Genomic DNA, 24,263 nt, shown 5'->3' with positions numbered 1-24,263 from the left:
CATAAATTCATGTCTTGAGGAAATCTCATCTCTTGTTGCATTGTTTTGTTGATTTCTACAGGGAACTTGGATTGTGTGGCTGTTCATTTAACTCTGGTGAACTGTTGAGATGTAACCATGTATGGTGTACACATTGTTACATTGTCTACAGTAATATTTGAATAGTCAATAATTGTAACTGACTTGAGATAAGTTAATAAAGCTTCGTGGGTTATTGGGTAAATTAGAATGAACCTCTTCAGTTCCAAGGATACAAGCAATGTGAGCAATGTTAAGAGTTGACCTTGCCTCACATTCCTGCAAATCAGCTTTAGACTTCAATGATGTAAGTCTACAAGAGGATGAACTGAGAAGTATGGGACCATATTATCTACACAACACAAAAGTATGTGGACACCTCTTCAAATTAGTTGATTTGGCTATTTCAGCCACACCCGTTGATGACAGGTGTGTAAAATCGAGCACACAGCCATGCAATCTCAGAAGACAAACATTGGCAGTAGAATGGCCTTACTGAAGAGCTCAGTAACTTTCAACGTTTCCCAGTCATAGGATGCCACCTTCGCAAGTCAGTTCATCACATTTCTGCCCTGCTAGAGCTAAGTGCTGTTACAGTGAAGTGGAAACATCTAGGAGCAACAACAGGTAGACCTTAGTTCCAGTGAAGGGAAATCTTAACGCTACAGCATACAATGACATTCTAGACGATTCTGCTCTTCCAACTTTGTGGCAACAGTTTGGGGAAGGCCCTTTCCTGTTTCAGCATGACAATATCCCCGTGCACAAAGCAACGTTCATACAGAAACGGTTTGTCTAGATCAGTGTGGAAGAACTTGACTGACCTCAACCCCATTGAACACCTTTGAGATGAATTGGAACGCCGACTGTGAGCCAGGCCTAATCGCCCAACATCAGTGCCCGACCTCACTAATGCTCTTGTGGCTGAATGGAAGCAAGTCCCCACAGCAATGTTCCAACATCTAGTGGAAAGCCTTCCCAGAAGAGTGGAGGCTGTTATAGCAGAAAAGGGGGGGGGACCAACTCCATATTAATGCCAGTGATTTTGGAATGAGATGTTGGACGAGCAGGTGTCCACATACTTTTGGTCAAGTAGTGTATATAGTAGACTGATAGGGCTCAGGTTAAAAGTAGTGCACTATATAGGGAGTATGGTGACAATGACATTAAACCAAGTAGTGCACTATAATAGGGTGCAATTTGGGACACATATGTATGGTAATGAAGCTGTGAGTGAGAGGTACTGAGGGTACTGAGCTTTTTGTTTACTCCTGTGGACTCTATTCAAGTCACTGTGTACTGCAAATATTAAGTGCCATTCAACTCATCTTCATTATACTGGGTGGCACATAGGACAAAGGGAACAAAGTGGTATTCACTCACTGCCTGAATTATAAAACCTTAGAAGACATTAAAAGGATAAAGGGAGCTGCCTAGTCAGTTGTACAACTGAATGCCTTCAGGCTCATACATGCTTAGAACAAGTTATAAAGCATACCTGCGAGTTTCAGGTAAAGCGTTACCTAGATACGCATCAGTACAATCTGAACGATGGAAGTCATCAATAGTCTTGACGTTTTTTTTTACTGCATATGTTGAGAAAAATATGTTTAGTTGCTAAAATGAACACACACAAACAGCATATTATAAAATTGGCAAAAGCCTTTATTCACATACTTTATGATGATTTATGAGTCATTGACAACTGTACTTTATACTGCTGTGTATACAATCCCCCCCCAAAAAAGCCTTAGGCTCAACAACAAAACGTTGAACGTCATAACATTGGCAGAGCCTATATCTAGAAACACAGCTGTTCACAGGGTCTTCGCTTTCATTTTTGCATTGGCAGAGCCTTATTCAGGTTCATCATTTAAAAAAGTATAATTATGTACACATTGAGATTTCACCCGAGTCATTGGCGACTGGACGGTCAGCTGATCAGGTCAGAGGTCAGTAGTAGTCCTCAAGGTCAGCTTTGTCGCCCTGATTCTGAACAACCTGCTGCTTCCTGTATAAATCAGCAATCTAAAATAGAATGACAGAAATCAGTGACTTGATTTCAGAGAGATATACAAATGGTTCTGAGGGAGATGTTGAAATACAGAGAAGGCGCTGTGAAAAACAACAACAAAAAAAAACATACAAATAAATCTCCCCTTGACACCTTCTCAAAACGCACTGGAGAAGGTCCAAGGGGAGGGACCTTGGACCTTCTCCTCCAATACAGTTGAGAGAGAGGAGCGAAGACAGGACGTGAGGAATCGTGGAAAGATGAATTGAGAAAGAGAAATGATGTGCAACAAGACAACTCCAGTGTGTCACAGCAGTGTCTCAATGTACCTGTCCTCCTGAAGTGGCCTCCTCTGGCTTTTTATCATCTCTGATCCTCAGGAAGCGTGGGAACCGAAGAGAAATGCCCTTCTCTGGGTCACACTGGGAGACAGGAGAGAGAAAATACATGAATCACCGGCAACACTGTATTTGGATAGTCCCAAATTGTTTTGTAGAGTGTCAACAACATTTCAACTAACTATGCCGAACCATAACCCTAGCAAACGGTTGAAGCCATTCTCTGGGTCACAAAGAGAGAAGATACGAGGACCAGAGAAAATACATTAAAACAGACCCTCTCAGTGAGTGCGGGTTTGACCTGCTAAAAGAACATGAAAACAGACCCTCTCATTGAGTGCGGGTTTTCCTTTCCCAGTTGATGCATTACTAACCAAGCACCCGAAGACTTGACCAGTAAAGCACTTTGAAACCTGGGCTCTGTCCCAAATGGCACCCTCTTCCCAATGTAGTACACTACTCATAAGGCTCTGCTCAAACGTTATGCACTTTATAGGAAATAGAGGGCCATTTGGGACACAGCCCTTGTATAAATCACAGATTAGGGCCCGTATCGACAAAGAGCTTCAGAGTAGGAGTGTTGATATGAATAGGATTTATGGACAGCAGCACTGCTACTCATACTCTGGCCCTGAGATTTATTTTAACATTTATTTAAGTCTGTTAAGAACAAATTCTTATTTACAATGATGGCCTACCCCAGCCAAACCCTAACCTGGACGACGCTGAGACAATTGTGCGCCGCCCTATGGGACTCCCAATCACGGCCGGTTGTGATACAGCCTGGAATCGAACCAGGGTCTGTAGTGACACCTCTAACACTGAGATGCAGTGCCTTAGACTGCGGCGCCCCTCGGGAGATGTAGCCTAAATATTAGACCTAGGCCTATAGGAGTGTGCATTTAAGTTGTGGGTAACATGGGTTCATGGAAAGTCTATTAATTAATATAATTCCCAAAGGAAAGCAACCAGAGCCATGATCTCACAAGAAATTTGGGGGAACTTTTTAAATACTCAAATCTAGAGACGTAAAGAGTTTGTTGAGAATCAACAACACATTTTAGATTTGCAGAGGGGATTAATGAGGTGAAGAGTCTGTGGCGTTTGCATCCCTGTCGGTCCTCAAAGATGAAATTGCATTGAATCGAATGAATAATTTCCAAATTACTTTGGTTGTGTCCCAAATGGCACCCTATTCCCTATATAGTGCACTACTTTATTGGGACCTGGTCAAAAGTAGTGCACTACAAAAGGAATAGGGCCAGTCTTTATATTATTAGTATTGATGTGCCAGTGTACAAACAAGAGTGGTACTAACCAATCCCATGCCAGCCTTGTAGATCGGCGACAGCGATAGGTCGGCACACTTCACTTCCCATACTTGCACGGCATCGAGCCACAAGTCGGGCTCAGTTGATTGGTCCACACGGTAATAGGGGCGGGGCTTTGGCAAAATATGCTCCTGGAAAAGACAATGGCTTCATAGTTAATTGGATCTAAAGACTTTTGGCAGCTTTGCAACAGAAACGCTGGGCTTTGCTTCACAAACGAGAAAAGAACACAGCAACGGTCGACGTATTGTACCTTTAAGAATTTGTAATGTTGCTCCAAATCTTCATCCTTGAAACCTGTCCCAATCTGCAAAGACAAAAGAACCAGAAAATATATTCCCCTGGGGTAAACCAGATGAGACCTTTAGGAGAGTAGAATAACAGAACTGACAGAATTCCCTGTGTTAAATGCCTTTAGCCTAATTGGCCCGAGGCGCTGTCACCTTTCAAAACAGACAAACCAGCAGAGAGAGGAAAAAAGTCACCTCGCAGGCAAGGCAGGCAGACAGGTACACACACACAGACATACAGCCCACACAAAGAACCCCCCCCTCACACACACACACTGACCTTGCAGACTGACTGGAACTCTTCATTGTCCTCATCGTAGCAGGCGAGCAGAAAGCCTCCATAGGTCCCTGTTCTCTTCCCCTTCCCCAGATACGCTCCGATCACACACAGATCAATCGTGTCCCCCACGCCATCCAGATAATCCTTCTTCAGCTAGACAGAGAGATGGGAAGGATTTATAGAAAACGTATTACAAGTTCTTGTGTGTGTGTGCGCGCGTGTGTTTGCGTGCACGTGTTGTGCAGGGTTCTCACCAAAGAATGTAAGAGGAGCTGCGCCACCTTGTGGACAGGCTGCGCCACTATATATACACAGCACCAGTCAACGTTTGGACACACCTACTCATTCAAGGGTTTTTCTTTATTTTTACTATTTTCTACATTGTAGTATAATAGTGAAGACATCAAAACTAATGCTAACCCAATTGAGATGGTTTGGGATGAGTTGGACCGCAGAGTGAAGGAAAAGCAGCCAACAAGTGCTCAGCATATGTCGGGAAAGCATTCCAGGTGAATACCTCATGAAGCTGGTTGAGAAAATGTCGAGTGTGCAAAGCTGTCATCAAGGCAAAGGGTGTCTATATCTCAAATATATTTAGATTTGTTAACACATTTTTGGTTACTCCATATGTGTTATTTCATAGTATTGATGTCTTCACTATTATTCTACACTGTAAAAAAAATAGCAAAAATAAAGAAAAACCCTGGAATGAGTAGATGTTCAAACTTTTGACTGGTACTGTATGTATGTCTGTAAATATAAATATGTATGTATATATAAATGAAAAAGGTAAATATATATTTATTTTTACTTTATTTGTTATATAGAAGGCACTTTTTAGTTCTAGATAGCAGGAAATGGCAGTTAATGATGTTCAAAAACGCAAAACTCTCAGAGTCTTGGGGGGGGGGGGGGGGGGGCTGCCCCTGTCTGGGCGTCCCCCCGGCTGTACACAGCAGCACCACCTTGTTAAATCCTGGGGAGAACCCTGTGGTGTGTCTGTACCTTGAGCCAGTTGTGAGAGCGCTTGGCGATTTCATAGGTGGCATCTTTCTCCAGAGTCTTCACCATGAGTCCCTCACAGGAGTCTGATGAACCCAGAATTACATACAGAAACATTTACAGTGTGTGCCAAATGTAATTTAAAATGTATTTAAAAACAGGAAATGACAACCGATTCCCTATATAGTGCACTAATTTTGACGAGGGCCCATAGAAACATAACACTTAGTGTGTGTCCCAAATGGCAGCCAATTCCCCATTGTCCTTAGATAGCGTGTCGATTCGCCATCGTCCTATCTGACTTAGGACGACGGAAAATCGACACGCTATCTGACTTAGGACGATGGAAAATCGACACGCTATCTAAGGACAATGGGGAATTGGCTGCCATGTCCTAAACCAGGTAGCGTGTCGGTTCTGCCGGCACTGATCTGTCTCGTATCTTGCAGGGTGATGGGATAACTCAGCTACAATGGGTTGTCTAACAGTATTACCTAGGTGACATCGTCTGCTGAACACAATTTCTGCCTGAAAACAGTCTGAATGAATGTAAGCTAAAACAATACATCTATCAATAATGTTATTGGTGAGGAAGTCTTAGTCGCTCCATTTCACATCTAGCGAAGACTTTTTGTGCTTCTCCGAGCATTTCTGAAGTTTGACAATGGGCATGAAAGCTAGCATAAAATGTCCAACATTAGCTTGCTGAACCAGTCCCTGAAACGATGCTGCTAACCAACCAAGCCTCTTAGTAACACACACAATGTTGAATGCTTCCAACAAAAGCTATCTAAGCAAGCTACTTTAGTAGTGCTGATGCTCACATGATGAGTTTTCATGAAGCAGCTGTTGGTCATAGCAGTCGCCTCCCAAGTCAGCTGCTGTGCTCAGCTGACCCAACCATACAGAGTAACGTTAGCCATCGCAGGGGAAACATGCTGATCTACAAACTGATTTCTGATCAGTCCCTCTTAACTTTGGGGCTGCAAGTCTACAACTTCAGGGTAATTTAAACAAGTTAAGCGAGCTTTAAAAATGTCAGTAAAGGTAGAGCTAGCCCAGCTTACCCCGTCAGTACGACAGCTAGCCCAGCTTACCCCGTCAGTACGACAGCTAGCCCAGCTTACCCCGTCAGTACGACAGCTAGCCCAGCTTACCCCGTCAGTACGACAGCTAGCCCAGCTTACCCCGTCAGTACGACAGCTAGCCCAGCTTACCCCGTCAGTACGACAGCTAGCCCAGCTTACCCCGTCACTACGACAGCTAGCCCAGCTTACCCCGTCACTACGACAGCTAGCCCAGCTTACCCCGTCACTACGACAGCTAGCCCAGCTTACCCCGTCAGTACGACAGCTAGCCCAGCTTACCCCGTCAGTACGACAGCTAGCCCAGCTTACCCCGTCACTACGACAGCTAGCCCAGCTTACCCCGTCAGTACGACAGCTAGCCCAGCTTACCCCGTCAGTACGACAGCTAGCCCAGCTTACCCCGTCAGTACGACAGCTAGCCCAGCTTACCCCGTCAGTACGACAGCTAGCCCAGCTTACCCCGTCAGTACGACAGCTAGCCCAGCTTACCCCGTCAGTACGACAGCTAGCCCAGCTTACCCCGTCAGTACGACAGCTAGCCCAGCTTACCCCGTCAGTACGACAGCTAGCCCAGCTTACCCCGTCAGTACGACAGCTAGCCCAGCTTACCCCGTCACTACGACAGCTAGCCCAGCTTACCCCGTCACTACGACAGCTAGCCCAGCTTACCCCGTCACTACGACAGCTAGCCCAGCTTACCCCGTCAGTACGACAGCTAGCCCAGCTTACCCCGTCAGTACGACAGCTAGCCCAGCTTACCCCGTCAGTACGACAGCTAGCCCAGCTTACCCCGTCACTACGACAGCTAGCCCAGCTTACCCCGTCAGTACGACAGCTAGCCAGAACAGCTAAGCAGCTGATTAAGTCACTGCACTGGCGGCCGACATCTTTGCAAATTTTTTGCAGGAGATAGCCTTTGTTTTAATTTTCTCAAACTATTAAATCATTGTCACAACATTTGTATTACTTTAGCTTGTTATTCTGCCTATTTCATGGAGAGTCATACAAGAGCGCATTGATATAATATTTTAGGAACCGTTTCCATTTTTGAATGGCGGGTGCTCGGGAATCCCAACATTTTAGGATGAGTTCGACGTCCTACAAGACAGATTGATTGAAGGACGAGCGTTGCGTAGGAGTGACGCCATCTGACGTAAGACAACGACAATTCCCTTTCTGCCTCAAATTAGTCCTTCTGGAATGTTCTTGGTAAACCCTTCGCTGTACAGCGCACAGCTTTTTTTTTCAAACTTGTATGTTTTTTTTAAAGGAGTGGGGCAGTCCCACTCCTCACATGTTTGTGTATTGTACAGGATAGAGAGAGAGCGCTAGAGAGGAAAGACGGGGGGTGAAATAGCAGTGGGCTGGATGGTGGCCTCTGCTGCAGCACTATACATGATCCAAGAGGTAGCGGCTTAGAATGCTACACCATCCCTGGCAACCACAGTGACCTTTGACCAGGGACCATAGATAGAGCTCTGGTCTAAAGTAGTGCACTATATAGGGAATAGGGTGTCATTTAGGACACAGCCTAAGACATGAATAAACAAGTCAAGGACAGAAGGAGATCACAGAAGACAAGAGTGACCTCGCAAACATGTGTGCGAACAGACTGCTCACACACGTAAAAAAACACACACAACACAGACTCATCCCACAAACCTCGAACCGATTGCTCCAGGAACTCAGCGATGGCGTCTGTGTTGTCTGAGTCGATGGCACGGGCGAACACAAACTCTCCCTCCTTCTCCTGGAAGCTCTCCTTCAACAGAGCCCTGCGACATGACAAGGACTGCTTCACTAGAGACTGACACACCCAGAGAGAGACCCAGAGAGAGCGAGACCACATTAGAGACATATTTTCCACAGATCCACAAAGAATTTGAAAACAAATCAAACATTCATAATCTCCCATATCCATTAGGCAAAATACCGCAGTGTCAAGATTTGTGGCTGTTGCCATGAGAAAAGGACAACCAGTGGAGCACAAACAATGTAAATACACCCAGAGAGAGAGAACCTGAGGTTTACTGTAAATTGTTTATTATCTACTTAACTTGCTTTGGCAATGAAAACATGTTTCCCATGCCAATAAAGCCCTTTGAATTGATTTTTTTTGAGAGAGACGCACCCACAGAGAGAGGAGAGAGAGAGAAGAGACACACCCAGAGAGAGAGCGAGAGAGAGGAGAGACACACCCAGAGAGAGAGAGGAGAGACACACCCAGAGAGAGAGCGAGAGAGAGGAGAGAGAGACACCCAGAGAGAGAGGGACACCCAGAGAGAGGCACACCCACATTTACATTACATTTTAGTCATTTAGCAGACGCTCTTATCCAGAGCGACTTACAGTAGTGAATTTTTTTTCCTCGTACTGGCCCCCCGTGGGAATCGAACCCACAACCCTGGCGTTGCAAACACCATGCTCTACCAACTGAGCCACACGGGACACACCCAGAGAGAGAGAGAGAGAGAGAGACACCCAGAGAGAGAGGAGAGAGACACCCAGAGAGAGAGAGAGAGAGAGAGAGAGAGAGAGAGACACCCAGAGAGAGAGAGACACACCCAGAGAGAGAGAGAGAGACACACCCAGAGAGAGAGAGAGAGACACACCCAGAGAGAGAGAGAGAGACACCCAGAGAGAGAGAGAGAGAGAGAGAGAGAGACACACACCCAGAGAGAGAGAGAGAGAGACACCCAGAGAGAGAGAGAGAGACACCCAGAGAGAGAGAGAGAGAGACACACCCAGAGAGAGAGAGAGAGAGACACACCCAGAGAGAGAGAGAGAGACACACCCAGAGAGAGAGACACACCCAGAGAGAGAGACACACCCAGAGAGAGAGACACACCCAGAGAGAGAGAGAGAGACACACCCAGAGAGAGAGAGAGAGACACCCAGAGAGAGAGAGACACCCAGAGAGAGAGAGAGAGAGACACACACACAGAGAGAGACACACACAGAGAGAGACACACCCAGAGAGAGAGAGAGAGACACACCCAGAGAGAGAGAGAGAGACACACCCAGAGAGAGAGAGAGAGAGAGAGAGAGAGAGAGAGAGAGAGAGAGAGAGAGAGACAGACACCCAGAGAGGAGAGACACACCCAGAGAGAGAGAGAGAGACACCCAGAGAGGAGAGACACACCCAGAGAGAGAGAGAGAGCGAGAGAGAGACAAACCCAGAGAGAGAGACACCCAGAGAGAGAGAGGAGAGAGACACCCAGAGAGAGAGAGGAGAGAGACACCCAGAGAGAGAAAGGAGAGAGACACCCAGAGAGAGAGAGGAGAGAGACACCCAGAGAGAGAGAGGAGAGAGACACCCAGAGAGAGAGCGAGAGAGACACACCCAGAGAGAGAGAGGAGAGACACACCCAGAGAGAGAGAGGAGAGAGACACCCAGAGAGAGAGCGAGAGAGACACACCCAGAGAGAGGCACACCCAGAGAGAGGCACACCCAGAGAGAGGCACACCCAGAGAGAGAGAGAGAGAGGAGACACCCAGAGAGAGAGAGAGAGGATGTAATGGTGAAGATGACCGTTATTTAGTTATAAGTTAGTTATAGATTCATTTTCCATATTTATATTTTTATATTTATTACATTCTACTATTATTTTATTGTTAATAGTTTTATATTTAATATTGTATTATTATTTACTGCCATTTTATATTATTATTTGTCATTGTATTACAATGTATATTGTATACATTCTTGCTTTGGCAATATTGGCAATGTTTTTAATGCCAATAAAGCAGCTTGAATTTGAATTTGAGGAGAGAGACACCCAGAGAGAGAGAGGAGAGACACCCAGAGAGAGAGAGGAGAGACACCCAGAGAGAGAGAGGAGAGACACCCAGAGAGAGAGAGGAGAGACACCCAGAGAGAGAGAGGAGAGACACCCAGAGAGAGAGAGGAGAGACACCCAGAGAGAGAGAGGAGAGAGACCCAGAGAGAGAGAGGAGAGACACCCAGAGAGAGAGAGGAGAGACACCCAGAGAGAGAGAGGAGAGACACCCAGAGAGAGAGAGGAGAGACACCCAGAGAGAGAGGAGAGAGACACCCAGAGAGAGAGGAGAGAGACACCCAGAGAGAGAGGAGAGAGACACCCAGAGAGAGAGGAGAGAGACACCCAGAGAGAGAGGAGAGAGACACCCAGAGAGAGAGGAGAGAGACACCCAGAGAGAGAGGAGAGAGACACCCAGAGAGAGAGGAGAGAGACACCCAGAGAGAGAGGAGAGAGACACCCAGAGAGAGAGGAGAGACACCCAGAGAGAGAGAGAGAGACACCCAGAGAGAGAGGAGAGACACCCAGAGAGAGAGGAGAGACACCCAGAGAGAGAGGAGAGACACCCAGAGAGAGAGGAGAGACACCCAGAGAGAGAGGAGAGACACCCAGAGAGAGAGGAGAGACACCCAGAGAGAGAGGAGAGACACCCAGAGAGAGAGGAGAGACACCCAGAGAGAGAGGAGAGACACCCAGAGAGAGAGGAGAGACACCCAGAGAGAGAGGAGAGACACCCAGAGAGAGGAGAGAGACACCCAGAGAGAGGAGAGAGACACCCAGAGAGAGGAGAGAGACACCCAGAGAGAGGAGAGAGACACCCAGAGAGAGTCCTGACAAAAATATAAAACAATTAGAGTGTCATTTCTCCAAATGTGAAACCCTTATTCAAGGATTCAAAGATTCAAAGACCTCTCTGATGAGGATAGGCTACCCGTCCTGTTGGGGGAGGACGCAGAGAGCTGTGGGCTGGCAGCGCACTACATTGCTGCCTGACATAAGATGAGGGACAGTGTCTGACAGACCAATCAACCTGCACATGTCCTCTATTGTATGCTTATTGTTATTGTTCAATGCATGGTTACTTTGACCCTTGGTTATTGTTGCTACAGTTGTCAATTTTGATTCTTATTATTTTCATATTGTAAATATCCAAAGTAAGCTTTGGCAATATGTACATTGCTACGTCATGCCAATAAAGCCAATTGAATATGAGAGAGAGAGAGACAGAGAGAGGAGAGACACCCAGAGAGAGAGAGACACCCAGAGAAAGAGACACTATTACCACCAATGAAGTTACAAACACAGCAATCAATGTCTAATTAATTATTATAAACTGGGTGGTTTGAGCCCTGAATGCTGATTGGTTGAAAGCCGTGGTAACCAGTTTATAATAGCAACAAGTCACCTCGGGGGTTTGTGATATATGGCCAATATACCACAGCTAAGGGCTGTATCCAGACTCTCTGTGTTGTGCCTAAGAACAGCCCTTAGCCGTGGTATATTGGCCATATATCACACCCCCTCGGGCCTGATTGCTTAAACATCCCATATGGCACCCTATTCTCTATATAGTGCACTACTCTGGACCAGAAGCCTACGGGCCCTGGTCAAAACTAGTGCACTAAATATGAAAGTGTCCATCTCTAATCGACCTTATAATTACTATTCTCATCCACTCACCTCTCCATTGAGATAAAGCAGGTCGAAGGCGTACACACACACTTGGACCTTGATATCAGCTGCAGCCACATCCTACAGAATATACAGTACAGGTCATTGATATCAGCCACATCCTACAGAATATACAGTACAGGTCATTGATATCAGCCACATCCTACAGAATATACAGTACAGGTCATTGATATCAGCCACATCCTACAGAATATACAGTACAGGTCATTGATATCAGCCACATCCTACAGAATATACAGTACAGGTCATTGATATCAGCCACATCCTACAGAATATACAGTACAGGTCATTGATATCAGCCACATCCTACAGAATATACAGTACAGTACACCCACCCACCCACCCACCCACTAAAAGATGATTCCAACCTAGATGTTTTGGTCCCTGTACTCAGTATATTGTGACAGTGAGAGGGCTTGACAGCCCCTCAGCGCTATGCCGATGGGAGGTAGTCCGACTCCCGGCAGGTCTAACCAAACCAGACAGGTCGAGGGGTTAGACAAAGCAGTCCACTTCTTGATCAGAGCCTGGTAGGAAAAGGATCTACTGAGGAAACTGCCACCTGGACTAATCAGCCATCCAGCTGGAATGAAAATGATTACAGAAACAATGAATATTCAGCATGAGGCCCACTCGTTTCTTTACTGTCACCTTTCTCTTCCGTGTGGTGAGAACCTGGAATGGTTGGATCTGTTTCTTCTCTCTGTCCCAAGCTACTGCCTCAGAGTCCAACACACAGGATACCACAGACTCATTCTTTACCTGAGAGAGACACAGCGAGAGAGAGAGAGAAGAAGAGAGAGAAAGAAGAGAGAGAAAGAGAGAAGAGAGAGAAGAGAGAGAGAAAGAGAGGAGAGAGAAAGAGAGGAGAGAGAAAGAGAGAAAAAGAGAGAGAAAGAGAGAAGGAGAGAGAGAAAGAGAGAAGGAGAGAGAGAAAGAGAGAAGGAGAGAGAGAAGAGAGAAAAGAGAGAAAGAAAGCGAGAGAGAAAGCGAGAGAGACACAGCGAGAGAGAGAGAGAGAGGAGAGAGAAGAAGAGAGAAAGAGAGAGAAGAGAGAGAAGAGAGAGAGAGAAGAGAGAGAGAAAGAGAGGAGAGAGAAAGAGAGGAGAGAGAAAGAGAGAAAAAGAGAGAGAAAGAGAAGAGAGAGGAGAAAGAGAGAGAAGGAGAGAGAGAAAGAGAGAAGGAGAGAGAGAAAGAGAGAAGAGAGAAAGAGAGAGAAAGAAAGAGAGAGCGAGAGACACAGCGAGAAAGAGAGACAGGTATTATTCATGCAGTGTGCTTATGTCCATGATAAAGGGGCTAAGATGATGTCAGATTGTTTCCCGAAATTGCACCCTATTCTCTATGTAGTGTACTCTGGACAAAAGTAGTGCACTATATAGGGAATAGGCTGTCATTTGGGATGCTCAGAGGGTCATTGTTACCGTAGGAATGCGAGAGATGATGTCAGGATATTTGGTGGTATTATCCTCCTGGTTGCGACTGAAAATACGCACTTCCCCGTTCTCCAAGATATGGATCTGCACAATACATACAATTATCAATAGTTGAACCCTTCAACCAACACCAGGACAGTGGGATTCCTGTTGTATGTAGTAGAGTAGAGCTGTGTGGCTCAGTTGGTGGAGTATAACACTTTAAAAAAACACCAGGACAGTGGGTTCAATTCCCGCAGGGGCCACTCATAACAAAATGGAAGCACGCACTACTGTCCGTTGCTTTGAATACGCATCTGCCGACTATCATAATACATGTTATATTAGACAGAAACATGCAGGGTCCACCTGTAAAGATGGAGCTACAAGCCAGCTGTATGTTAGAGCGCCATCTGGTGGCCATTTCAGGAGGCAGACAGCAGCTTAACGACCAACAGGACGACACATCACAGAGCTCTCTACAGCCTCCACTCGGGAGGGCCTCTCTACAGCCTCCACTCGGGAGGGCCTCTCTACAGCCTCCACTCAGGAGGGCCTCTCTACAGCCTCCACTCGGGAGGGCCTCTCTACAGCCTCCACTCGGGAGGGCCTCTCTACAGCCTCCACTCGGGAGGGCCTCTCTACAGCCTCCACTCGGGAGGGCCTCACAGAGCTCTCTACAGCCTCCACTCGGGAGGGTCTCTCTACAGCCTCCACCCGGGAGGTCCTCACAGGGCTCTCTACGGCCTTCACCCGGGAGGGCCTCACAGAGCTCTCGACAGCCTCCACCCGGGAGGTCCTCTCTACAGCCTCCACCCGGGAGGTCCTCTCTACAGCCTCCACCCGGGAGGCCTCTCTACAGCCTCCACCCGGGAGGGCCTCACAGGACACACACAGATATAACAAACATGTAGCTGACACACACACACACAAAAGTGAGCAACCACACACACACACACACACACACACACACACACACACCTGTGCTCGTTCTCCATCATACTTGTACTCGCAGGTGAAGGCGGCTTCATCAAATCTCTTCATCACCTCTCCTACACCTTTGGTGGGGTGAGCCAGCATGGGCCTCAACGGTACACCTGAGGAACAGGGGTCAGAAATACCACACTGAAACAAACAATACACACACACCAACAACCCCGATGGTCAGTACCTCATCATCTACTCATAAAAGGCTGTCATTTCCCCTCCCGCTTTAAGTACTTTGGGATTGTTGATGTAATGAAAAGCGCTATAAAAATGTAATAAATGATTATTATTGCCTGGAGTGAGTTTGCAGTGGTTGGGGAGTTGGTCAATCCCCTCCTTCAGAATGACTGGGATGATGACATCATAGTTTGGCATCTCACTGGACGGGACAAACAGAACAAAACCATTAAGAAAATCTAATTCACACAGGCTTTGTCCCAAATGGCACTACATTCCCTACATAGTGTACTACATTGTGCAGAACCCTATGAGCCCTGGTCAAAAGTAGTGCACTATATAGGGAATAGGGGGCTGTTTGGGTAATGAACACACTCACTACAGCTGTATTTAGCAGGTTTAGTACCAGTAAGTCTGTTTGAGGATAAGGCTCTTCTCTTCTATCCAAGCTTTCTGTTTTTCTGCACTCATTCCTTTCCCCGCGTCAATCACCGCCGGAGGGAAGTCTGGAATAGACACACAAACGTCTCAGTTGCATCAAGGGCAGACGTTAATATTGTATGTAGAGGCTATGTTGTGAACAAACATGGTGATAATGTCTGTTGTGAAAACGCTTTGACGATGTTGGGGTAATGTGATAGTATTGTGAAAACGTGCTAAAGTTGGGAGGTAATGTTGTTTAAACATTGTGATAACGTTGGCTGGCTAACCTTGTCCTGGAGGAGTCAGACACACGGCCTGACTCAGGGCAGACAGTACACTCTGTTCAGCCAAGCCAATCCTCAGCTTCCCTGCCAGCGACCTGTCGATCAATCAACCAATCAATACAGACATGCATTGATGATGTCCTGCTTTTTGTCTGATGTTGTACGTAGCAGCTGGTAAACAAACAGTTATAAAGTACTATAGAATTACACATCATTTAATAGTCACAGAGATCCAATCTTATTTGAATGCATTAGCGTACCGACCAGCGGGGTGGCGAATTGTGAATGGGCAGGCAGACAGGAGTGATAATAAGTTCAGCTTGACTAATGAAGCAAGACAACATGCTCAACTATATCCTGTGTAAACCAATAACAGGTGACCGGAAGATACAACAAAATAATAATCGATCACATATAAAATGAACAAAGGCTAGAACTCAGTTAGTGCAGAAAGACAGGTCAATAAGGCTCAGGTGAAAAGTATTGCATTACATAGAGCATAGGCTGCCATTTAGGAGACATCCTCAGTTTGACCAGTAGTAAAGTGAAGGACGTAGTAGACCATCACCTGACAATGTATCTGGCTTCAGAGAAACGACATGCTACAAAGAGACCTTTGATGATGTCAATCTTCTTATTCATGGCCTGCAGGCAGGGGGAGAGAGAGAAAATAATTCATTCATTTTAATCAAATTCTAGACTGATAAAAAAACAATTCATCATCCTATTCCCAGGACAGAGAAGTGCGTTTTCTTAAAATCAGTGAATTTATCAAAACGATTTGAGAATTTTACTGTGTTAAACTCTCACACACACTCACAGAATTCCCACTCATGTTCCCGATGTCTTTCAGTTTGTTGAACACACCCCCCGCAATCAGATTGGCTGGCTGGAACATAATTCTCTGGTTGTTACGGGAACTCTCAGCCACCAAACCCAAGTCTCCCTTCTCCGCAGCCTCCGCCTTGATTTTGTCCAACTGTCGCCCTGGCAACAAGAACAAAGATGTGAGAGAGTTCTAAGCCCAAAAGCAAAGGAAGTTAAATAACAAACAACACTGAGAGAGAGTGTGTGTGTGTGTTGTGTGGGTGTCTCACCAGTAGCTTGTGCGACAGCCTTCATAAGAACAGTTTCTCCCACTCCCAGCTCCAGCCCCATGTAAGCAGGACCCAGCTGATTGAGACACAGGTAGACGCAGCACAGCAGGTCCTCTGAGAAAGAACAACAAGAGAGAAACACTCAGCACACTATCTGCAGCACACTAGTCCCTATATAGCGCACTACTTTTGACAAGGTCCCATAGGGAATCGGGTGGCATTTGGGACATATCCAGGGTATTTCACAGCGTTCCTTTACAGATAGTATAGTGCCGTAGGGTTTGGTCAAAAGTAGTGTACTAAATAGGGAATATTAGAATGCCATTTGGGATGTTGCATCCTGCACCTGGGCTCCACATGTACACACCTTAGGGAAAAACTAAAAAAGCTATTTTACCTGGAGAGAGGACGATAACAGAGCGTAGGAGATTTGATAATGTTTCAATGTTCCTCAATCTAGCAACAAAAAAGTGAAAGAAATGCAATTAGCATGTAAAACAATATAAAAGGGAAAATTACACTACAATAAAACACAGGCTGCCCAAATGGCACCCCATCACCTAGATAGTGCACTACATAGGGAATAGGGTGCCATTTGGGATGCATACAAGAACTAACCAGTTACGACTTGGGAGGTCTATTGAAATCTCTTACCTGCCAGAATCTTCCTCAATCTTTTCAAAGGTGCGTGCAACAGCCAAATACGGGACCCTGTGAAAGAAAAAATTAGACAAAACACTGAATACAACTCCATTGAGAGACTTATTTACAGTATCAAAACACTGAAACATTTTTGAAATCTGACACAGCGGTTGCATTAAGGAGAAGTGCATCTATAATTCTTTGAATAACAGTTGAATATTTTATCAACGTTATGATGAGTATTTCTGTAAATTGATGTGCTCAACCACCGGAAGTTTTGGGAGGCAAAACATTTCTGAACATTACACGCCAATGTAAAATGGGGGTTTTGGATATAAATATGAACTTTATCGAGCAAAACATACATGTATTGTGTAACATGAAGTCCTATGAGTGCCATCTGATGAAGATCATCAAAGGTTAGTGATTAATTTTAGCTGTATTTCTGTTTTTTGTGACACCTCTCCTTCCTTGGAAAATGGCTGTGTGGTTTTTCTTGTCTAGGCGCTGTCCTAACATAATCTAATGTTATGCTTTCGCCGTAATGCCTTTTTGAAATCGGACAATGTGGTTCGATTAACGAGAAGTGCATCTTTAAAATGGGATATAATAGTTGTATGTTTGAGAAATTTGAATTTGAACGCTAGCGTCCCACATACCCCAGAGAGGTTAACCTCTTTGGGCTAGGGGGCAGTATTTAGACATCCAGATGAAAAGCGTGCCCAAAGTAAACTGCCTGTTACTCAGGCCCAGAAGCTAGGATATGCATATAGATTTGGATAGAAAACCCTCTAAAGTTTCTAAATCTGTTAAAATAATGTCTGTGAGTATAACAGAACTGATATGGCAGGCGAAACCCCGAGGACAAACCATCCCCCCAAAAAAGAATTCAGCCTACCACTGTTTCCAATGGCTGGCATGTTAATTATGAGGCGGAAACCTCAGAGATTGCAGTTCCTATGGCTTCCACTAGATGTCAAGTGTTTAGAAAGAGTTTCAGGCTGGTTTTTGGAAAAATTAGCTAGAATTTGTAGTTTTTCTAAGTGGCTCCCATTTTGGCTATAGTGTTTTCAGGCGCGTGGATGAGAGCGCGTTCTTTGTTGTTTATCTTCATTAAAGACAATAATGATTCTCCGCCTTAAATTTGATAGTTTATTTACGTATTAGGGTACCTGAGGATTCATTATAAACATTGTTTGACTTGTTTGGAGAAGTTTATTGGTAACGTTTGGGATTCACTTTGTATGCATTTTGTAGGAGGGAAACCGGTGGATTATTGAATGAAACGCGTCAGCTAAACTGAGTTTCTGAGGATATAAAGGACATTATCAAACAAAAGGACCATTTGTGATGTAGCTGGGACCTTTTGGAGTGCCAACAGAAGAAGATCTTCAAAGGTAAGGCATTTATTTTATTGCTATTTCTGACTTTCGTGGTGCACCTGCTTGGTAGATTTTTTTTTTTAATGCTTTTGTGTGCAGGGCGCTGTACTCAGATAATCGCATGGTGTGCTTTCGCCGTAAAGCCTTTTTGAAATCTGACACAGCGGCTGGATTAACAAGAAGTTAAGATTTATTTTGATGTATGACACTTGTATTTTCATGAAAGTTAAATATTACTATTTCTGTAATTTGAATTTTGCGCTCTGCAATTTCACCGGATGTTGTCAAATCTATCCCGTTAACGGGATTTGATCCATATTAAGGGGGTTGGGCGTACCTCTCTCCCTGCCTCCAGCAGGCGTGGTCTACTGGGTGGTAGTTGGGTCTGGACGGGTCATACTGGGCCTGGGCAGTCTTCTCTCTGGGGGTCAAAGACACTCAGATTAATACAGTATACTGCACTATTCAACTCACTGGAAAAAACATCCAGTAATGTACACGTGTACAGCTACTCCTTCAAAGCGATGGCCAGAGAATCGGGACATAGCCTTTCTTCACCTGCACACTTACAGTGACAGGTTTAAAAGCAATGGGTTATTGTAAATATTGGCTAGAGGGAGATTCCACCATTGACCAAAGCACCAATTTTGGGAAAAGGGTGGAGAATGGGATGAAGCCATGGTGTAAAGTTAACACATTTTCATAACCATCTGTGATTCTCTCTTACCCTTTCTTGTCTTTAACATCCTCCGTGGTACGGGACACCGTCGCCTCTTCCTTTATACACTCCCCGCTCTTCTCCTTTCCGTCTCCCTCGCTCTTCTCTGGTCTCTCCATCTTTACAGCAGCCTTCCTGGGAGCTAGATAACAGAGAAGAAACCAACATTCAGACTTGGAGTTTGGAGCATACGGTTTGTCAAACAAGCTTTTTAAAGTATAAAGTACAAAGGGTGTTACATGTCCTTGTTCCACTGCCATCTCTGCAGTTTACAAGTCTCTTACACTTCTTCAGATCTCTTCAAAACAAAATGTAGGTTAAATCCCAAATGGCACCCTATTCCGTGCCATTTGAGAAGCAATGTTACACTCCTTCAGGTTTCTTCTAAACAAAATGCAGAATGCAAACTCATTCATAGAGATGTTCCTGTGCAAGGCAGGAAGTAAATGGGGAAAAATCTCACCAAAGAAACTGCTGATGGTGGGGGCTTTTGTGGCTTGGGGGCATTCTGACACTTTCTCTTCTTTCAAGTCTTTCCCCTCCTTCACTGCCTTCCTTTCATTTTTAGGACTTCCTTTTTCTTTGTCATCCTTTACCACCTTTTGACCCTTAGGACTTCTCTCTTTAGGACTTCTCTCTTTAACCTTTTGACCCTTAGGACTTCTCTCTTTAGGACTTCTCTCTTTAACCTTTTGACCCTTAGGACTTCTCTCTTTAGGACTTCTCTCTTTAACCTTTTGACTCTTAGGACTTCTCTCTTTAGGACTTCTCTCTTTAACCTTTTGACCCTTAGGACTTCTCTCTTTAGGACTTCTCTCTTTAACTTTTTGACCCTTAGGACTTCTCTCTTTAGCCTTTTCACTTTTTCCTTTTTCCTCCTCAGCCTTCTCAGTCGCAGTCTCTTTCACATCAAGTGCTTTCTCCTTCTCTCCATCTTTGGTCTTCTCTTCATCTGTCTCTTTCTCCTCTGGGTTGTTCTGCGCCACCTCAGGCTTATCCACACTGTTCTCTCCTCCCACATCCATCGTTTCCTCTTCATTCTCTACAGAGAAAGAGAAACGGAGTGATGCAACAGAAGAGAGAAGGAGTAGCAAGGAACACTTGTAATGGAGGAAACCCTTACCGGTGCTGTCCTGTGTCTCCTCAACCTTTGCTCTTTTATTCTGCGGTCCTTGTTCTTCCTCTTCCTTTTCACTGCCACTCCTGCTGTCCAGCTTTCTCTTGGGGAACTGCTTCCGTGCTACAGAGATGATAGAAACACAACTAGTTAGAGATGCATCACTACTCTACAGAGAAGATAGAAACAACTAGAGATGCATCATTGCTGAACACATTTTTGTGGCATTAATGAAATTGAAGTAGTCCTTAGAAATATATTTATTCTGTTCATTTTTTTTTTTAAACAACTTGTGTGGAGGTATTTTCTCTTTGTTATCATTGAATAATTCCCCACGCACCTGCAACAAGTAACCCCAGATATGGAAATGCTTTTTCCTATTTTCAGACATATTTCAACATGCAGGCTGCATTAAATAACAGACAACTTAGTTAACAGTGTGTTAGTAGAGGATGTTGGACTTGTACAGCTAGAGACCGACCGGTGCGGCGTTTGGGTATTCCGGAGGGTGAGATGGAAGTGGGGGTGTCTGGGGTTCCAGGGGTGGGGGAGGCGGCTGGGGTCACTGGAGTGGCGGATGGGGTCACTGGAGTGGCGGATGCTGCTGGGGTCACTGGAGATGCGGGGGACAGGGGGGTGGTAACAGCCTTGAATACTTCATCCTGTGGGGGAGAGACAAAGTTCAGATCTATATGCAGAGTGGGTCACAAACGGCCACTATTTCCTAGATTTGTATTTGTTTACCCAGGTCTCATTTAGGTCAAATCTGTTTTTCAAGAGCGACCTGGTCAAGACGGCACTGTATTGGGAATATGATGCCATTTGGAATGCATACTCAGACGCATCTTTATATACACACACCCTCCTTTGGCTTTACAGTTGTTTCAAATGGTAAAGACCAGAGTAGGGTTGGGTGGTAACCAAATGTTCATTCAGTCATGCTGTTCCTGTATCATACTGGGGTATACGGTATTACCAGCAGCGCACGCAAGGGGCTCTTTAAAACAAAAAAATGTGTTATTGTTTTGACACACAAAACTAATTTAGGCAGCAGGGACCTTGATCCAGGAAGGGCTTGATTGTCTCTGCTGTAAACAAGAAGCTTGATCTTGTAACCTAGCCACTTAGCTAGAGAGTTAGCAAACCAAACGCATAGCTGGGGCACTGAACTGGAGATGATTTGGCACATCTTAGATACTGAACTTAGTTATAAGCAGTGTTGACGGTATTGACAATCATACTGTTGGTATTTGAAAATACCCCGGTATACAGCCCAAGCCTACTGCAGAGTATATAAATCATTTCTGAGTGCCAAAAGGCACCCTATTTCCTATAGTGTGCTACTTTTGACCAGAGCCGTTAGGGCCTGGTCAAAACTGGTGCACTACGTAGGGAATAGGGTGCCATATGGGATGGATCCAATGTCCTGATTAGAGCTTGTGTACGTAGAGGAGGATATGAGGTGGGAAATGTAAAAGCTACCTTGGGTTGCACAGCCTTGTCCTCTTGCTCCTGTTCTATTCCGGCTGGAGCCTGAGCCTCATCATCATCATCACTGTCCAAGATCTGACGACTGCGTTTAGTGAACTTCTTTACTGGCGAATCAGGCTCTTTATGGACCCCATTCTGAACTTTGAGAGGCCTTTTGACTGGTCTAGCAAGGATGGAAAATAAAAATACATTATAGAGAGACACTGCAAATACCTACTCTCATATCGGTCATTCTACACTCTGTTCGCTTTCGCCGTTGCTGATTGCTTTGCTATTCAGGCAAGTACTCTACCACAAACTTCAAGGGTAATCCATTTCCTGTATAGACAACGACACCCAGGGACATGTATTTAACTTAAATATATGGCTCTGGCTACACCCGTGAAAACCCTGCCACCCTCATCCCCTTGCCTTAAACACTTACTCTGGCTTGTCTTTCACCGGCTTGTCTTTCACCGGGCCATCACATTTTTTGCTCTCCTTCTCTTTGCCCGTTTTGGGCTGAAAGAAAGATCTTTAGGGCAGAAGAAAATTTAACAGAAGTCAGAAAGAAAACATATGTAGCTACTGTAAAGGTAAAAAATACATTATGCATGACACAAACACGCTGTTGAGTCTCATGATTCGCTATATATTAAGGCAGGTGTCAAGTAGAATTTTGAGACAGGCACTAACGTTATATGACATTATAAACTGGGTGGTTTGAGCCCTGAATGCTGATTGGCTGACAGCCGTGGTATATCAGACCGTATACCACAGGTATGACAAAACACTTATTTTTACAGCTCTAATTACATTGGTAACCAGTTTATAATAGCAATAAGGCACCTCAGGGGTATGTGATATAGGGTCAATATACCATGGCGTTGCGTCGTGCCTAACAGCCCTTAGAGGTGGCATATTGGCCATATACCACACCCCCTCGAGCCTTATTGCCTAATTATACAACGGCTGGGTCTAATCCTGAATGCTGATTGGTTAAAAGCGCATTCCAGCCAGTGTCTATTCCACAAGTTACCACCAGCTAAATCTATGACATTAAAATGGCCATTTACTCTGTTCATCCAACTGCACAATCCACTGTCTCATCAGCCCAGCCAGGCAAAATATAAACTTGATCTCCACTTTAAAAAGCATCTAGACATTATCTCACATTTCTTTCTGACTAACATTTAGTTTTCAACAGAGGAGATGTGTATAATCCTTGCTGTCTGGCTTAATGACATTTGCAAAAATGTTTCAATATTCAAATTCTATCTCCAGCTGTCCCATAGCAATGAACGTGTCGGGTCGAGACAGACTGCGTTTCTCAGCCAGCTAAATCATGAATCAGCTGGCATAATTAATTTATATATATATATATATATATATACACACACACACACACACAAATGTTGCTGGCTAGCTCCTCTGAACAAGTGTCCTGACGAGAGAGCACATTTTCTATGCCAGGTGAAATCGCGCCTCATTAGTTTATTGTTATGTCGGTATCCAAATAAATGTCACTAGAAAACAACTTAAAACAAACGCAGCTGTTATTCTTTTTGACGTTACTTTTAAGTTAGCTGTAGTTGGCTAGCTAGCTAGCGATGAGAACGTTGCCAAGCCAGTATGGAAACGGAACATTTAGAACACACGACTGGGTCGCGTCCATAGATACAGAACAGAAAAACAACTGGTTCTCTGGTAACCGAACCAATACGAGCAGCCGGTTTGGGTACCAACCCTAGTTTATTTTATTTCGGGAATATATATTGTGGAAGCATGAATAAATTAATCAAAAAATAACGTTAATGAAAATATGTCAATTATTATTTGAATATGTTGGTAACCCGTTGTATAAAAGTGATAATGCCCTCTTAGCCGGTGGTTGGAGGATATATGACGAAGTCATTTTCACTTCATTATCAACACAAAGTCCAAGGGGTTTGACCTCGTGTGTGTTGTTCACATATTTGCAACCACAAAGAAGCCAACTAGCTAGTTTCAATGTACCTCAATCCAGTTAGCTAGATGGTGGCAAGGAACTCATTTTGCTAGTGTTGCTAACTAACGTTACCTAGCACAAAAGCCAACAGGCTGAGTTAGCCAACCTAGCTAGCTAACATTACTTGACTAGTGGAGCAAAGACTTACTGCCAGCAGAAACCAATGCTGACTTTACTTACGATATGCTTCGCTGCATGCTTTCTTGTAGTTTTCTGATGTGGTAAATTACTGGTTATACACTACAATTAAAGTTCGTGTTTAGCTAACAACAAAAGGACATTACCCGCGCAGAAATGCGATTGAAACGTTCGGCGCCAAAACAACGTGAGACGTTTCTGCAAGGGAGGGAATCATGTTGCCAGTGTGGTGTCGAGCTAACGGCATTTGCGATACTGCCACCTGCTGGAGTGGAATATATTATATAGCAACAGTATGGCTCTGATCGTGATGATATTTCACATATCATCAGTCTTTTAGGCCTATGTTTTGCTAAAATCATTGAGCACAAAATGGAAATTTGCCTTTTGTCATGCAAAGCAAATTTGCCTTATAATGCAGCGCAACAGTTTGACAATTGAAATATTTTATTGTCATACACAACAGGTACTTCTCTGTTGAAGATTGCTGAGAAAGTAAGTGTACTGTTCATGTCACAGGTTTGTACTACTAAACCTATTTATTTAATGAAATGTAGAATAAGTAAATACACA

General features: G+C 44.7%; 1 protein-coding gene across 2 annotated transcripts; it reads right to left on the bottom strand.

Moving 5' to 3' along the window:
* Window positions 1–1,660: 1,660 nt before the first annotated feature.
* lig1 (ligase I, DNA, ATP-dependent) lies at window positions 1,661–23,896 on the bottom strand. 2 transcript variants are annotated; one of them, XM_014141074.2, is made up of 28 exons: window positions 23,733–23,896; window positions 21,990–22,079; window positions 21,557–21,728; window positions 20,556–20,736; window positions 20,081–20,197; window positions 19,602–19,999; window positions 19,421–19,556; window positions 18,967–19,099; window positions 18,577–18,660; window positions 16,870–16,926; window positions 16,613–16,671; window positions 16,216–16,329; window positions 15,939–16,105; window positions 15,687–15,763; window positions 15,122–15,213; window positions 14,818–14,917; window positions 14,528–14,613; window positions 14,229–14,344; window positions 13,257–13,352; window positions 12,484–12,594; window positions 11,821–11,892; window positions 8,024–8,168; window positions 5,277–5,359; window positions 4,272–4,424; window positions 3,955–4,008; window positions 3,689–3,832; window positions 2,362–2,454; window positions 1,661–2,046 (listed from the first exon to the last, which is right to left on the bottom strand). In XM_014141074.2, the coding sequence occupies exons 1-28, from the start codon at window positions 23,747–23,749 to the stop codon at window positions 1,972–1,974; spliced, it is 3,222 nt and encodes a 1,073-aa protein (XP_013996549.1). In that variant the 5' UTR covers window positions 23,750–23,896; the 3' UTR covers window positions 1,661–1,971. The 2 variants fall into 2 exon arrangements, with proteins under 2 accessions (XP_013996549.1, XP_013996548.1); XM_014141073.2 differs by having other exon boundaries at window positions 19,421–19,999.
* Between the last annotated feature and the right edge of the window lie 367 nt (window positions 23,897–24,263).

The sequence above is a fragment of the Salmo salar genome, chromosome ssa14, assembly GCF_905237065.1.
Source record: "Salmo salar chromosome ssa14, Ssal_v3.1, whole genome shotgun sequence".
NCBI classification, from domain to species: Eukaryota; Metazoa; Chordata; class Actinopteri; order Salmoniformes; family Salmonidae; genus Salmo; species Salmo salar.
The sequence above is the reverse complement of the archived record's forward strand: the minus strand, read 5'-3'. Positions and strand labels throughout refer to the sequence as shown.